Source organism: Nicotiana tomentosiformis, chromosome 5 (assembly GCF_000390325.3).
Source record: "Nicotiana tomentosiformis chromosome 5, ASM39032v3, whole genome shotgun sequence".
Taxonomy (NCBI): Eukaryota; Viridiplantae; Streptophyta; class Magnoliopsida; order Solanales; family Solanaceae; genus Nicotiana; species Nicotiana tomentosiformis.
The window spans coordinates 106,126,571-106,143,969 of record NC_090816.1 but is presented as its reverse complement, the minus strand read 5'-3'; the positions used below and the strand labels follow the sequence as shown (position 1 = coordinate 106,143,969).

The window sequence follows — 17,399 nt, the reverse complement described above, 5'->3', positions numbered from 1 at the left end:
GCTAATAAGTAGTCAAAATCTCCACTCATTAACACCCCAAAACTTAAGCTTTTGCTTGTCCTCAAACAAATAAGGTAATTTTCACCTCCACAAGTTAAGAGCTATTCCAGCTAATCAAAGATGCATCAATCATACATCACTTGGGACCAATAATTACCCACAACACTTATGAATTATCAACAAGGCAATGGGTTAAACTTTTAAGCACAAATAGTTCTAATGTGACACTTGAGCATTAAGAGTTGACTTTATTCATCAAGGAAGCTCGTTCTTTAATGTAGGTCATTGTGGATCCCAAACTCCTCCTCCTCTATTCTCCGTTTGCATACCTCACTTAAGAATATAGCACTCAATTCAAAGATTTGTGATAGGTTTGCTCATCTCACTCAAAAGAATGTCGCAAGTACGGCTTTAAGTACCATAAGCTTGCCCCTCATATAAATCACCACTAATGTAAGTTCACTCGACTTGAAATCACGTAGATCTTTTTTGGAATGCAATGAAGGCTTTTGGACTAAGGTTGGATGTGCTATGATAGAACGGGTTCATCTTTCCTTAAGCACTCCATTTTCTCTTGTCGGCTCATGTTTTGCCAATTCTTTGAGGCATTTTTTTTCTGTCTTCGTGGGATTTAGAGAGACTTAACAGCACTCTTTCTTGGTCATATATTCATTTTCTCCTTCTTTGCTTTCTCCATGCTTTACATCATTACTTTTCTTTGAATCCCTTCAACTCTTCAACTTATTCACTTTCTTTTTGCATTTTTCTTTTTGTTCTTTCTTTCTTTTTCTTGCTTTTCCTTCTCTTCATTTATTTTCTCTTTTTGTGCCTTGATACATTTTTCAAACTCCTAGTCTCTCCCCCAAACTTATGTTTTTAGCCAATTGTTACACAAGAGTGTTAAGAAAAGTTCGGGGGCCAAGAGAGGGTTATGACAAAACGGTTAAAGGCTTGTAATATAGTTATTAAATAAGAAAGGTTTTAGGCTCAAATGGGTTGACTAGGGATAACAACATTGGTGGGCTATAGAAAATTTCAAGCGGGTCAAGGAGAGCCTACAATCACTTCTCAAGCCAAGCAAAACATAAAATTTTGCCTCGAAACACATTCGTGGCAAGTTCTAGACCATCCGCACGGGTTCTTGGACTTGCAACAAAAACATCTCGCCTCTCATGCAACTGGATTGTTAAAGAGGATAGAGTCGAGGGCCCACAACGACCATATTCAAGATTGAAAATCACTATGGTTCGACTAAACCACTCGATGATTGCTTAAGTCAACACAAGAGTTAAAAGATTATTAACTAGAGCTATTTCTTTCCAAAAAGCTTGGTTTTAACCATAAGCACATAGTTAAACGTGCTGGTACCAAGTGAAGCATGTTTGACTCTTTGATCCTAACTCAATTAGGTCTTTTTATTCATTATTACTACTATTCTTACCTAAACACCAAAAACGGACTCAATCCCTTAAGAAGGTTTTCACGTCATCTATCGTTGGGAAGAGTCACCCGGTTCATACAAAAATTACCTTTGGAAAGAACCGTAGCATTAAAAAAACCAAAGGCTTATTGTTCACTAAAACATAAAAAGAATCTACAAAATTAAAAAGAAGCTACTAGATTAAATATAGACTAATAAGAAAAACAGAATAAATAAGTTAAAAAGCAAACTACTGAAAGCATAATGAATATACATAATGAGAGAGGAAAAGAGAGAATATATATACAGAATAAAGAGAAAGAAGAAAATATTGTTAGTTATTACAAACCACATGTCTAAAAGTCATCCAAATAGCGAATAAACTCCAACCCCCGAATAAAAATAAGCATTGTCTCCAATGCTTAACAAAACAAGAATAAAGAAGGGTAAGAGTGAAAAAGACTCCCTATGTGGCCTTGGACATCTCCGTGTCCATAGCAGCGTCACCGCCCTCAGTCTCCTCTAACTGGATCTCATCATCCTCGACTGTGGGAGTAGCTGGGTTAGTGAACATCTGGCATACCGCCTCAGCAGTGTCGGCAGCCAGGTCTGGCTTGTCAAACTGGCCAGCTGGTGCCACTGAAACTGATGGCGCTGGTGCTGGATCTATCAACATGTCAAATGGAATATCTCTAACTGCAGCAATCTTGGTCACTTCTTTCTGCAGCTTTTCAATTGATTTCTTTGACGCCTGGGATTTCCTCATTTTCTTTACTTGCTTTCCCAGCTCCTCAATCGCTAATCCATGATGTACCAAGGTGTTTATTAAAGTGGTCTGGTTCTCCAGGAGCTTCTTCAAAGTCTCCTCCACTATCGGAGGTATCTGGGGTACTGGCATAGATGACTGCACTGTAACATGACCGGATAAGTCAGACTGCTTTGCAGTAGCCGTCTGCATCCAGTTGTTGAGGCTCGCCAAAGTCTGGGAGACTCACAACGTAGATAGTGGAGTAGAAGGCATAGGCACTGGCTTCAAAGCCGATGTGGAGGGCACTGATGTTGAAGGACCTGAAGAAAGAGGTGGAGGCATAGCTGCTGCACCATCAGAAGGCTTTGCTGAAGTAGATGGCAGGTCAACTGTCTCAGCAGCTACCCTGGCGGGCTCATCAGACTAGCCTGCAGTAGTAGAGGGTTGACCCTTTTTCTTTGGGTTTCCACCACCCATCAAAGAATACCATGAGAAGGGCTTCTTCGCCCGCACCTTGGTATCAAAATCCTTCAGCTCCACCCCCGCATCCATAAGGTACTCAGTGATAGTGTTGGGATATGGGTAGGAGGTGTCACCTTGCCTGGCGACCACTGACATGTTGGCCGATATAACGACACCCACATTGATTGGGTACCCGACCATGATAGAGGCGACTATCAATGCCCAGGGAATTGGAAGATTTGTTTCATTTCGGCACGGGTCTAGTTTGCTACACACGAATGTTTGCCATCCCTTTTACTCAAAATTTAGGGTGTTCCGCTGAATAGGAAGCCCTGCTGTGATCCATGCTGGAGGCGGCCCCGGAGCTGCAAGAATCTCAGCTAGCCATGGTCGAAATGCATCTCCTAGTGCTAAATTTTACAGGTATTGCACATGCTCCATATCCTCAAACCCTAAATACGTGTTCAAGGTGTTCTGATCGAATCTCACCTTTAGATTTCTCACTTTTGTTACCTTGGTCCCTTTCTTTATATGCGCCACATTGGCATAAAATTCCCGGACCAGGTATTCCTTGGCATCTACCACATCCACCCCTTCCGCTCCCGGATTTGTCTCAATACTGCCGAGTTGTATTTGTCAAGGTTTTTTAACATAAACTGACGCTCAAGAGTGAGCGATCTCACGGGCCACCAATTTCGGAAACTTGTGAAAGCAGCCAGACTAACAAACCTATCTTCCCACATCTCTTTCTTCTTTGACCTATCAAGGCCGGCAACTCTGGTATCACCTCATCTATCATCGTCCGGAATATCATCCACAGCAGCTGCTGGTGCTTCAGGGACAGGTGTAGAAGAGGGCTCTGAAGCCCGACTTGCACTCTCCGAATCCTCGAAAGTGCTATGTGAGGAGGAAGGCTCGTCTCTAAGTTGGTATCTGCCCTGTGGCTATTGTGGTTGTGATTGAAAAACAGGCTGCTCTGCCTATGGAAGGCTCACCCATCCCCTTTGATGTATTACCACGACCTCGTGATCTAACCATTTACGGTAACAAACAGCAGCAGGAGTCAGTTCTAGTTCAAGTGAAGATAAAAAAATATTCACAGAACAAAACATGTTTGTAGGGTGAGGAAGTGAGGTCCGCACAATTGCAAGTGCGACTGCAACCTGGGTTGTGCAGACCGCATAATTGGAACTTGCGGCCGTAGAGATGAAACTACAGTCCGCACAATTTTGAGTGTGACCTCACATCTGAAGTGCAGTCTACACAATTATCAATACAAACGCACTATGAGTACCTCAAAATAGCAACTCTCTGAAGATAGAGATTGGCCTGATATGCGGCCGCGATGGGATTTCTGCGGTCCGCACAATTTTGCCTCACCAACTACCCTAGTCAACACTTCTGCGGACCACACAATTTCTTGTGCGGCCGCAGATTTCAAAATTAGATCGGGCAGATTCCTTAAGGGTTTCAATTTATGCACAAATTGGACATGGTAATAGAAATTAAACATGATAATCAAGATACCCATTCCCCAAATAGAAATTAGGAGTTGACCCAACACAATTTACACCCCACATGGATATAAAATTGACTTCTAATGACAAATGGTCTAAAATAACTAACAAATTGTAAATTAAGCTAAGAAAATTGAAGAATCCTAGAAGTGATTTGAACATACCAGTGATGAAGCAATGCTAAGGAATGATCACAGATGCGTATCTAGGTGGTGGCCTTAGCATTACTATTTATACACAACGGATCTGTCCAAGGAACAACAAGTCGAGTGCGGCCGCAGAATTCTTTATGTGATCCGCACTCTGTTACCTGGAGGTTCAATTTCCTTTGATGATTTGCGGTCCGCAGATTTAGCTGTGCGGCCGCATATTTTGGTGCGGACCGCAGAATTCACTATGCGGCCGCACTTTGGCTGTTTCTCAGACAAACAAACTTCTGAGAGTTTGCATTTTTCCATCTCAATTTGTGCGACCGCAATTGCCTTCTACTGTAGCATTCAAAATTGTGCGGTCCGCACTTTTTTCATACTTAGCCTATTTTTTTGAGTACAGTTCCTGTAAAGCACACTCATTCCTGCAACACACTTCAAATCCAATTAGCACAAAATAAGACCTATCTAAAGAAGAAGATAAGAAAAAGAAACACGGGTTGCCTCCCAAAAAGAGCTTGATTTACGCAGATTACCATCACTTGAAATGAATTACTGCCACGACGTGGCCATCACCAACTTTTCCCAGATAATGCTTTACTCGGTGACCATTGACTCTAAATACCTCATCATTTTTATTCTTCAAGTCCAATGCACCAAAGGGTATCACACCCACAACCTCAAACGGACCACTCCATTTAGACTTTAATTTTTCGGGAAACATCCGTAACCGTGAATTGAACAACAACACAAGATCACCCTCTTTAAAATCTTTGTTCATGATGTACTTGTCATGAAGATATTTCATCTTTTCTTTATATAAGGATGAACTTGTGTATGCATGGTACCGGAACTCATCCAACTCATTCAAATGTGCCACCCTTAAGTTGGCGGCGACATCCCACTCAAAATTCAACTTCTTTAAAGCCCACATGGCTTTGTGCTCAAGTTCCATCGGAACATGACAAAATTTTTCGAACACCAACCAGTATGGAGACATTCCGATAGGTGTTTTGTAAGCCGTCCTATAAGCCCATAAAGCATCATCAATTTTCTTGGACCAATCCGTCCAATTAGCATTCATTGTTTTGGACAAAATACTCTTTATCTCCCGGTTTGAGACTTCCACTTGACCGCTTGCTTGTGGATGATAAGGAGTCGTGACTTTATGAGTGACACCATACTTGGTGAGTAAGGTGTCGAAAGCTTTGTTACAAAAATGCGACCCCCTCATCACTTATAATAGCCCGTGGAGTACCAAACCTTATGAAAATATTCTTCTTCAAAAATGCCACCACACTTCTCACTTCATTGTTGGGTAAAGCAATGGCCTCAAGATGTAGGTATTTCCATAAGAACTCACAAAAGGAACCATGAAATCAATACCCCACACATCGGAAATATCAATCTCTAAAATGGTGGTGAGGGGCATCTCATGTTTCTTTGAGATTCCACAGGCCCTTTGACATTCACCACAACACTTGATGAGATCACTTGCATCTTTGTAAAGAGTGGGCCAATAGAAACCGCAACTTATCACTTTGGCCGCCGTTCTTGATCCACCATGGTGGTCACCATACAGAGAATAATGACAAGCTCCAAGAATTTCACATTGTTCCTCCTCCGGTACATATCTTCTAACCACTCCATCCGTACAAATCCGGAAAGGGTACGATTCATCCCAATAATAGTCTTGACAATCCCGTTTGAGCTTCTTCCTTTAGTTTGAAGAGAACTCATCCGGGATGATACCACTTACAAGAAGATTTGCTAGATCCACGAACCATGGCACCTCTTTTATTGAAATAGCCAAGAGTTTCTCCTCGGGGAAGGAGTCATTGATTTCAAGGCCATCATGCGTCCTACCCTCCTCCTCCAAACGAGACAAGTGGTCTGCTACTTGGATTTCACTTCCTTTTCGATCTTGGATGTCTATATCAAACTCTTGCAAAAAAAGCACCAATCGCATCAACCGAGCTTTGGAATATTTCTTGCTCATAAGATAACAAAGTGTCGCATGATCCGTGTGAACAGTCACTTTTGCACCCATCAAGTACGGGAAGAACTTCTCAATAGCAAACACAATGGCAATGAGCTCTTTCTCCGTAACAGTGTAGTTGACTTTGGCACTATTCGTGGTCTTACTAGCATAGTAGACCGGGTGAAAAATCTTATTGATGCGTTGCCCCAAAACAGCCCCTATCGCTACATTGCTTGCATCACACATGAGCTCAAAAGGGATACTCCAATTTGGAGTGGTGATAATGGAAGTAGTAGTCAACTTGAACTTAGCAATCATCAATCTTTGAAGTGGAACTTAGCATGCAATCATCACTTTAGAGAAATCCTTTATGCAATCATCATTGAAGTGGAACTTAGCATCTTTCTCCAAAAGATTGCACAATGGGTTCACCACTTTAGAGAAATCCTTTATGAAATGCCGGTAAAATCCCGAGTGGCCTAAGAAACTCTGCACGCCTTTCACAGAAGTTGAAGGTGGAAGTTTAGAAATCACCTCAATCTTTGCCTTGTCGACTTCAATGGCATTCTTTGAGATCTTGTGGCCAAGGACAATGCCTTCCTCGACCATGAAATGACATTTCTCCCAATTGAGAACCAAATTTGTTTTTTCACATCTTGCTAACACTTTATCTAAGTTTGCGAGACAATCATCAAAAGAATTCCCAACCACCGAAAAGTCATCCATGAAGACTTCAAGGTATTCCTCCACCATGTCTGTGAAGATCGCCATCATACACCTTTGAAAAGTCGTCGGTGCATTGCACAACCGAAATGGCATCCGCTTGAAGGCGAAAGTACCATAAGGACATGTAAATGTAGTTTTCTCTTGATCCTTCGGAGCAATAAGAATTTGGTTGTAGCCGGAATATCCATCAAGGAAACAATAGAAAGCACTGCCGGCCAATCTATCAAGCATTTGGTCTAGGAAGGGAAGTGAAAAATGGTCCTTCCTTGTGACTTTGTTGAGCTTACGATAGTCCATACACACTCTCCACCCGGTCACCGTTCTTGTAGGAATCAACTCATTCTTATCATTGGTGACCACCGTCATGCCCCCTTTCTTTAGGACAAATTAAATCGGAGAAGTCCACGAACTATCGAAAATGGGATAGACAACCTCGACATCCAGCCACTTGATGATCTCATTTTTGACAACCTCTTGCATGACTTCATTAAGTCTCCTTTGATGTTCAATAGATGATTTTGCACCTTCATCCAAGTTAATCTTGTGCATGAAAAATGCAGGGCTTATCCCCCGAATATTTTCCAATGTCCATCCAATAGCCTTCATCCACTTTTGTTGCACCGCTAGTGTAGAGTCTACCTGCACATTAGTCAAACAAGAGGAAAGAATAACCAGTAAAGTAGAATAAGGGCCAAGAAATTCATACCGAAGATGTGGAGGCTATGGCTTCAACTCCAAGATAAGAGGCTCTTCAATTGAAGGTTTTGTAGGAGGAGTTGTCCTATTTTCAAGATCCAAGGACAATTTGCAGGGTTCATAAGTGTACGACCCCATTCCTTGCAAAGAGTTCACATATTCCATGAAGCCATCCATCTCGTCATCATCAAAGTTGAGCAAGACGGCCTCCAATGTATCATCAACATTCATCACAGCACATGTTTCATCTATAATCACATCGGTCACCAAGTCCATGAAAGAACACAACTCTTTGCTATTGGGTTGCCTTATGGACTTACACACATGGAAAACCACGTTTTCATCACTGACACGGAAGGTAAGTTCTCCGGCTTCAACATCAACTAGAGCCTTCCCCATAGCAAGGAAAGGTCAATCAAGAATGACAAAATCCGCCAGAAGAATGAATTTATCAACAAGAACCAATACATATTCAATCACTCCCAATGGTCTCTTCATGGTACGATCGGCCATTTGGAATCTCATAGATGTGGGTCTTGGATACCCAATTCCCAAAGTCTTGAAAACCGAATAGGACATCAAATTGATACTTTTCCCAAGATCACAAAGAGCTTTTGCAAACTCGTCACTTCCAATTGTACAAGGAATCATGAAAGCGCCGGGATCCTCCAATTGTCACTAAATCCTTCATAAAATTTGCATAGCCGGGCATTTTCTCCAAGGCTTCAACCAATGGCACATTGATTGATAGACTCATCATCATGTCAATGAATTTTTTGAGTTGATTCTCGCCATTTTTCTTGGCAAGCCTTTGAGGATATGGAGGAGGAGGCCTAGGCATTGGTGCCTTAGCCTTTTGCACGACCGATTCCGGTATCTCAACAATGTGATCCCTAGACAGGTTCAGTTCCTCTTAGCTTCTTCCACATTGTCATCAATATCAATCCACACTTCTTAATTTACTTGCACCACATTGTTCGGGGTTTCATATTCTTGAACCACTTGCTCATCATCCACAAGTTTCATTTGACTTGAGGTGGGTGTATCACCACCTTTTCCACTCCTTGTAGTAACGGCCATGGCATGTCCCGTGTTGACCCACCCTTTGGGTTCACCACCGTGTAACTTGGTAGTGCCCCCTTAGGACGAGTATTTAGGGCTTGAGAGAGTTTCCCCATTTGGACTTCCAAGTTATGGATAGATGTATTGTGAGAGGCAAGTTGGACATCGGAGTCGGCATTCTTCTCCATCATTTGCTTGAACATATTATCGATTCGTCCCATCTCATTGTTGGAAGAACTTGGACCATGGGAAGGATAAGGAGGCGGGTTGCTCGGTTATTGATACATCAGGCGCCTTTGAAAACCCGACCCCCGATTGCCTTGATTATTGTTCCATCCCTTTTGGTTGTTGCCTCCCCAATATCCTTGCTTGTTGCCACTCCAATTGCCTTGGTTATTTCTACCACTCCAATTTCCTTGATTGTTGTTATTATTCCAATTCCTTTGATTGTTGCCACTACTCCAATTACTTTGGTTGTTAGAATTCCAATCACCTTGATTACCTTGAGGTCGCCATTGTTGTTGATTCGAGCCTTGAGATTTGTTTCTTTACCCTTGAAAGTTGTTCACGTATTGCACTTCCTCCTCTTGTTCATTGTAATATTCATCTTGATCAAACCCACTATCTTCTTGCATATAATTCTCCACACGGTTTTGCACTTGTGGACCCTTGGGCCTTCTTTTGTTCACTATCATACTAACTCCCTCCATGGCATTGACTTGCTTAGGACTTTGCACTTGTTGAAGTTGAGCCTTGGCTAATTGATTCATTCTGGTTGTCAACTCAGCAATGACTTGCATATGATCATGCAATTCTTTATGTAGGTGAATCACGTTCGGATCACCTTGAGGAACATTTGCCCTACTTTGCCATGCCAATGAAGTGTCTGCCATTTCATCTAAAATCTCACAAGCTTCCACATACGGCGTTGTCATGAAATTTCCACCGGCAAGTTGATTTACCACACACTGATTGGTCGTATTGATCCCCCTGTAGAAATTTGTTGAATCATAGCCTCCGTCATGTCATTATTAGGGCACTCTTAGACCATAGTTCAGTACCTCTCCCATATTTCATGCAACGGCTCATTGGGCTCTTATTTTAATGCTAGAATCTCATCTCTAAGAGTATCCATATGCCCAGGTGAAAAGAACTTGGAAATAAATCTCTCCGCCAACTCATCCCATGTATGGATGGAATGGTTTGGCAATATCTCTAACCAATCTAAGTTTTTCCCCTGTAGAGAGAAAGGAAATAGGTTCAACCTTAAAGCATCCTCAGAGACGTTTGTCTATTTACTCCCCCAACAAGTGTCCACAAACTCCTTCAAGTGTTTGTATGCATTTTGACTCAGAGTCCCGGTGAAGAATCCTCGTTGCTCTAGCAATGTCAGCATTACATTCGTGATTTGAAAGTTGACCGCCCTAATGCGGGGCGGGACTATGGCACTTGCATACCCTTCATTTGGCAACACCCGGTGTGGAGCCACTCTTGGTGGAGGTGGGGGTGGAACCGGGACGTTGTCTTGAGGTGGTCGACCTTGTCTATTTGCTTGAGGTTCAAGAGAAACCTCTTCAAATTGGTCATCTTCAGCGTCCACATCCCCCAAAGTCATGTTTCCGAGTTGATCATTGTTGAAGGCCATTGTTGCACCTACAATTGATTCATACAAATTAATAACATGGAAGGAAAAGAAGACAATTCACACACAAAAACAAATATATAGCTAAATTCGTTTTTAGCTCCTCGACAACGATGCCAAAAATTGATCTCGTCCAAGTCACACCTCTATTTAAGGTTATGAAATGGTCGATGCAATAGTAATACCCAACAAGGAGTCAGGGTCGATTTTCCATAAGGAGCTATGAATGGGACTTAGGGGTATATATTATAGTGTATGAGCTTGAAATATCTCAAATTGCACTTCCACAAACTTCAGTTGTTTCTAGGTCTAATTTAAACTAAAATTACAAACTAAGAATTGAAACTAGGAAAGTGTTTTTGTTGTTGTTTTTCAAATGATGTAAATGGCCTAGGGCTATGACCTTCACCTAGGTGTTTGCCTAACGAGTTGTAAACTTAAAAGCTTGTTTTATTGGTTGGGGTGTATTATAGCTATCAACACTCGAGTACCCACTCAATACCTCTCGGTCAGAGAGTGAGTTTGCCCAATTTGGCTTTCTCAAGTCCAAATGGGTATTGAACAAAACTGTTGATACAAAGCTCAAGTCGGGTTTTACTATCTCTAGGTTCAACCCTTTAATTGGGACTATCATTATCTCGATTTATCCTATTTCTTTTTATCCAAGCTTTCCTAGACTATGTCTCTCTTTGTCAAGTAGAGACCAAGTCAAATAGGCATGAACTAATATTTCCAACCATTTATTCTACAATTAAAAGCAAGAACAAGGCTAAATAATAAATACCCAACCATAAATAAGCAATAAATCAAACACCCATTAAGATTATACCTTAGGGTTGGGTCACAACCCTAGTGAAAATCTAGCTACTCATGCGGCCGCACTTCTCTCTTTCTACGGTCCGCACAAATGTGTCTGTGGCCATACCTTGCTTTTCTGTGGTCCGCACAAATATGACTGCGTCCGCGTAGCTGTTCTTCTGCGGCCGAACAATAATTGTGTGGTCTGCACTTTTGTTGAACTTGAGATGCAGGTTATTTGAACTTTTGCTCTTACCCAGTTTTTGCGGCCGCATATATCATGTGCGGACCGCACTTTTCACACTTCTCTGATGGGCATTTCTTCACATCCTGCAGCAGCAGATGATAATCTATGGTCCGCATAGGTCACTCCTTCTTGAGTTGGATTTTATCTTGGGAGCTCATCTTCCAATATTCCTGCAATTAAGCACATTTCATCAACTTACGGGAACACAATTAAGTACTTTTGGACTGCAACGAAAGCAAAAAGGCGCTAATAAGTAGTCAATATCCCCACTCACAATGGGCCGGTTTATTACATTTACCTGTAGCTTCAAAAGCGCATACACGGTCTCTTATCCGAGCTTCTGTGACCGTTAATACTCGGATGAGGTGGGCGGCATATAGTTAATATCCAAATTAGTCCATAATTGGTGTGGGTCATGTGGAACTTTTTTTTAAAGGGGAGATTGTTAGATGTTTGTGAACAAAGTCCCATATGAAAAATAGAAAGAAAAATAAGCTACTTATAAGGAGCTGGATATTGTTAATGATGTGAGCCTTTTTACGGATAATCGTGTAGGCTTGACCCAAAATAGATAATATTGCACCATATCAAGAGCAGTTTTAGGTCATTTGAGTCCATCAACTGGTATCGGATCTAACAGTATGACGGGACTATAGAGATGGCGGAGTGTGGCATGGATGCCCGACTTAGTGCCTTTGTCTGTTTACGGGGTTTACGACCTTTACCCACTGCTTTGAAGATGCATACATAGCTTTTGAGCTTCAGTAACCACAAACATTCGGTGGGTGGCACACAGTTAATTTCTAAATTAGCCCTTAAATAGTGATAAATCAGCGTGGAACTAAGTTCAAGGAGCATATTGTTGGTGTATTTGAACAAAGCCCCGCATGAAAAGTAAAAAAGAAAAATAAGTTATTTAAAAGACTTGGATACTCTTAACAGTGTGGGTCCTTTTGGAAAAATTGTGCGGGCGTGGTCTAAGCTGGCCAATATCAAACCATGTTAAGAGTATCTTTAGGGTGTTTTAGCCCAACAACTGGTATTAGAGCCAATAGTTTGACGGCATGAGTATGGAGATGGTAGAGTGATGGCATACGACCCGACTTAGTGCCTTTGTCTGTCTATGGGTCGGTTTACTACCTTTATTTGTAGGTTCAAAATCGCATACATAGCATCTCGTATGGGTTTTGGTGAACATTAATACTCGAATGATGTGGGTGGCGCATAGTTAATCTTCAAATAAGCCCATGAATGATAATGGGTCATGTGAAACTTAGTTCAAGGGGGCGATTATCGAGTGTGTGTGAACAAAGTCCCACATGAAAAGTCAAAAGGAAAAATAAGCTACTTATAAGGAGTTAGAGTGTTAGATACTCCTAATGATGTGAGGCCTTAAAAATATTGTGCGAACTTGGAACAAAGCTGTGATGACCCAAAAGGGTCATCTTATGTTTTAGAACTCAAATTTGCGCTTTTAAGCCTTAAAAATCTCATTTTTACCCCCCTCGATTTGCCTGCGCATTCCGGGCATGTTTTCGGAAAGCTTTTATGTTGAAAACTGATGAAAATAAGAATTTTTGCCTTACAAGTCGATTTTTAGTTGACTTCGGTCAACATTTTGGGTAAACGGGCCCGGATCTGTGCTTTGACAGTCTCGGTAGGTCCGTATCAAATTATGGAACCTGGGCGTATGCCCGGAATCGAATTCGGAGGTCCATAGCTCAAGTTATGAATTTTTGATGAAAATTAAAAGTTTGAAAATTAATTATTTTTAAGAATTGATTGATGTTTGGCATTGTTAGTACCGGGTCCATATTTTGGTTTCGGAGCCCGATATAGGTTCATTATGATATTTAAGACATGTCTGTGAAATTTGGTGAGAAACGGAGTTGATTTGACGTGATTCGGACGTCCAGTTGAGAAAATAGAAATTTTAAAATGTTCTTGAGAATTTCATTTGATTTGGTGCTAAATTTAGAGTTCTAGGTGTTATTTTGGCAATTTGATTGCGTGAGCAAGTTTGTATGATGTTTTTAGACTTGTGTGCATGTTTGGTTTGGAGCTCCGAGGGATCGGGTGAGTTTCGGATAGGCAACGGGATGTTTTGGACTTTGGAAATCTGGTTTTTCTGCAGAGTCTATGTTCTAGCATGTCCTTCTTCGCGTTCGCGAAGGTACTCTCGCGAACGCGAAGAGTAAACTGGGCAGCTGAGGATTTCTTCTTTGCGAACGCGAAGACTTGGTCGCGAACGCGAAGCGATGGGGGCGTTACCCTTCGCGAACGCGACAAGCCCATCGCGAACGCGTAGTGTTAGGCACTGGGGAGGAGGAGTCAGCCTTTTTTTCATCGCGAACACGAGCAATGTCTCGCAAACGCGAAGACGAGGGAAGGGTAGCCTACGCAAACGCGAGCACTGCCTCGCGAACGCGAAGTCTTGGCAGCCCATACACTTCGCGAATGCGATAGTGCTCTCGCGAACGCGATGAACACTGTCGCACAACACTTAACACAATCCATAACAGGATTTTTGCCAAAAACTCATTTTTCTCAAAAACCAAATGGTGAGGGGCGATTTTTCAAGAGTCATTCCTTCCCTAAATTGTTGGTAAGTGATTCTAAACCATTTTCTTTCGATTACCCATTACATTTCTTGAATTTTCAACCTAAAATCTAGAGTTTTCATGGTAGAATTAGGGGTTAGGGTAGAAAATAGGGATTTCGGGAATTTGGGGATTTAGACCTCAATTTGAGGTCGGATTCCAAAACTAATTACATATTCGGGCTCGGGGGTGAATGCATAAAAAGATTTTGGTCCGAACCTCGGGTTTTGACCAAGCGGGCCCGGGGTCGATTTTTCGACTTTTTGGTGGAAAAATTGGGAAATTTAATTTATGCAATATAATTTATTCCTTTAGCAATATTTGATATTATTGAGTCATTTTTGAATAGATACGAGTGATTTGGAGGTGAATTCCAAAGGGAAAGCTGTGATTGAGAATTAAGTGACCTTCGGAGCGAGGTAAGTGTTGTGTCTAACCCTCACTTGAGGGAATTAGGAACCTTAGATTATTTGCTAAATGAAATTCATGTGAGCGGCGTATATGTGAGGTGAAGAGTACTTATGCGCCGCCAATTTACTTATTTTCCATGTTTCTCTATTTTTCTTATATTGTCTTATTCCTATGCCAAATTGCTACGTGTTATACTGGTGTTGTTCAAATTATCGTTCTTATCTTGTTTACGAAAATTATCTGGTGATAATTGAGTTTTTATTTCAAAGTTGAGATTGATATTATGGAACCAAATATTGAAGTAAGGTTTGTACTTGTTATTCTATCTCCCTGTTGTTATTTATGCATTGCATTATGGTAAGGGAGAATGTTAATGCACGAAGGGTGATGCCGTGCCATATTGTGAGTGTTAATGCACAAAGGGTGATGCCATGCCATATTGTGAGTGTTAATGCACGAAGGGTGATGCTGTGCCATATTGTGAGTGTTAATGCACGAAGGGTGATGTCGTGCCATATTGTGAGTGATAATGCAAGAAGGGTGATGCCGTGCCATATTGTGAATGTTATTGCACGAAGGGTGATGCCGTGCCATATTGTGAGTGTTAATGCACGAAGGGTGATGCCGTGCCATGATATGAGAGTAAAAGCACGAAGGGTGATGCCGTGCATTTTTCTTTACTGTATTCACTATTCCTGTTGATTCATGGTATATTGACTGCTCCAGTGATCATTCTGTTGTAGTTCTTTATGTGTATTCCCCTCAGTATGTCTCCCCTCCCGACATTTCCTGTTTAGTTCTTTATTCATGTTATTTGCGTATACATTGTTAAATTGTACAGGTTGATTGTAGGTGCCTTGCTTTAGCCTCGTCACTACTTCGTCGAGGTTAGGCTCGACACTTACCAGTACATGGGGTCGGTTGTACTGATGTTGCACTCTGCACTTTCTGTGCAGATTTTGATACCGGCTCAGGTTGATCGAGATTTGCTATTGGTCCGCTGTCCGGAGACTCAAGGTAGATATGTCGGCGTTCATAGACCTTGAATTCCCCGTCTATCTTTTTATGTCCTACTGTTTTCTTTCATTCAGACAGTTGTATTTCTTTCAGACTATTACTTGTAGTAAATTCTAGAATGCTCGTTAATTGTGACTCCAGATACGGGTGGTAGTAATTATTACAGTTTTATGATATTTCGCACTTATTATATTTTATTTTAGTTAATTATTGTTATTTACTGAATGGAAATAAGGAATTGGTTTAATGATTCTCTAACGTTGGCTTGCCTGGAAAGTGAAATTCAGGGGCGGCTCAATAAATATAGAGTCCTAAAGCAAAAATTCAATGAGAGACCCTTTTTTTATATAAAAGAAAAAATTCATATATAATTTCATTTAAATTCTGTATTTCTAATTTTTCATATGCAAAGTTATTAATAATTTTATCTAATCCATTTAATTTCTCTTGAGATATACACGTTGTGGGACTGTATTAAAGTTTTAACCTTTTTTGAATTATGAATTAATAATTGAATCCTTTCTCAATTTATGGTCTAGAGAGTGATTCCCAAAAAGACATTTTTTTCTCAATTTATGATCAACAATTTAATCCTACTTTTTTACTATAAAAATTTGTACTTTCTCATTTAAAGCACTAAATATTCTTCTAAAAATAAATTAGTATATAACCTATTAAAACAATTTGGGGCCCCAAATATTATGAGGCTCAAAACAGCTGCTTTAGCAGCCTTACCCTTGGGCCGGCACTGAGTGAAATGTTAGGTGCCATCACGGTCCCGTCGGTGGGAAATTTCGGGTCGTGACAATTGGTATCAGAGCACTAGGTTGCCTAGGTCTCACGATTAACGAGCAAGATTAGTAGAGTCTAGAGGATCGATACGGAGATGTCTGTGCTTATCTTCCAGAGGCTATGAAGTTTAGGAACAAGTTTCACTTCTATTCTTCCTTGTCGTGCGATTTTGCTTTCTCAATACTGATTGAACTCCTCTACTCTTATTCTCTCGCAGATGGCGAGAACACGTACCGCTTCCTCAGCTGAGCAGCAGCCAGAGCCTCCAGTGACAGCTCCTATGCGGGGCAGAGGTCAAGGCCGAGGCCGTGCCAGAGGCCGAGGCAGGGGTAGGACCCGAGCAGCAGCCCCAACAGTGGAGCCTCAGATAGATATTGACGAGGAGGTTCCAGCCCAGAATGTTCCTGTCAGACCAGCTCAGGTTCCGAAGGGGTTCATTGCTACCCCAGTACTACAGGACGCTTTGGTCCGTTTGGTGGGCCTTATGGAGAGTGTGGCCCAGACTGGCGCATTTCCCATGGCACCAGCAGTATCTCAAGCTGGAGGAGGAGCCCAGACTCCTACCACTCCCGCTCCGGAGCAGATAGCTCCCTAGTATCAGGCTCCAGCAGCTCAGCCAATCAGGTTAGTTTAGCTGGTTATTGCGGCACAGGTCGGAGATGGGTCAGCTATGTCTTCTGAGGCTTTATGGTGATTGGACAGGTTTACCAAGCTCTTTCATGTTCACTTTAGTGGTGCTCCTTTAGAGGACCCCCAGGAGTATCTTGACAGCTGTCACGAGGTTCTACGAAACATGGGTATAGTGGAGACCAATGGGGTCAATTTTGCTGCATTTCAGATGACTGTTTCTGCCAAGAAATGGTGGAGAGATTACTTGTTGACCAGACCAGCTGGGTCGCCTGCTCTTACTTGGGACCAGTTCTCTCAGCTCTTCATAGAGAAGTTTTTGCCTATCAAATTGAGAGAGGAGCGCCGCCGTTAGTTTGAGCATCTCCAGCAGGGCGGTATGACGGTTACTCAGTATGAGACCCGTTTTGTGGATTTGGCCCGTCATGCTATTCTTCTACTTCCCACCGAGAGAGAGAGAGAGAGGGTGAGGAGGTTTATTGATGGACTTGCTCAGCCTATCAG

The 17,399-nt window shown here is 41.8% G+C and overlaps 1 protein-coding gene across 1 annotated transcript; it reads right to left on the bottom strand.

The window, feature by feature from the left end:
• Positions 1-4,834: 4,834 nt before the first annotated feature.
• LOC138892942 (uncharacterized) lies at positions 4,835-5,380 on the bottom strand. The gene has a single exon (XM_070176702.1). It carries the CDS (start codon positions 5,378-5,380, stop codon positions 4,835-4,837), a length of 546 nt encoding a protein of 181 aa, XP_070032803.1.
• Between the last annotated feature and the right edge of the window lie 12,019 nt (positions 5,381-17,399).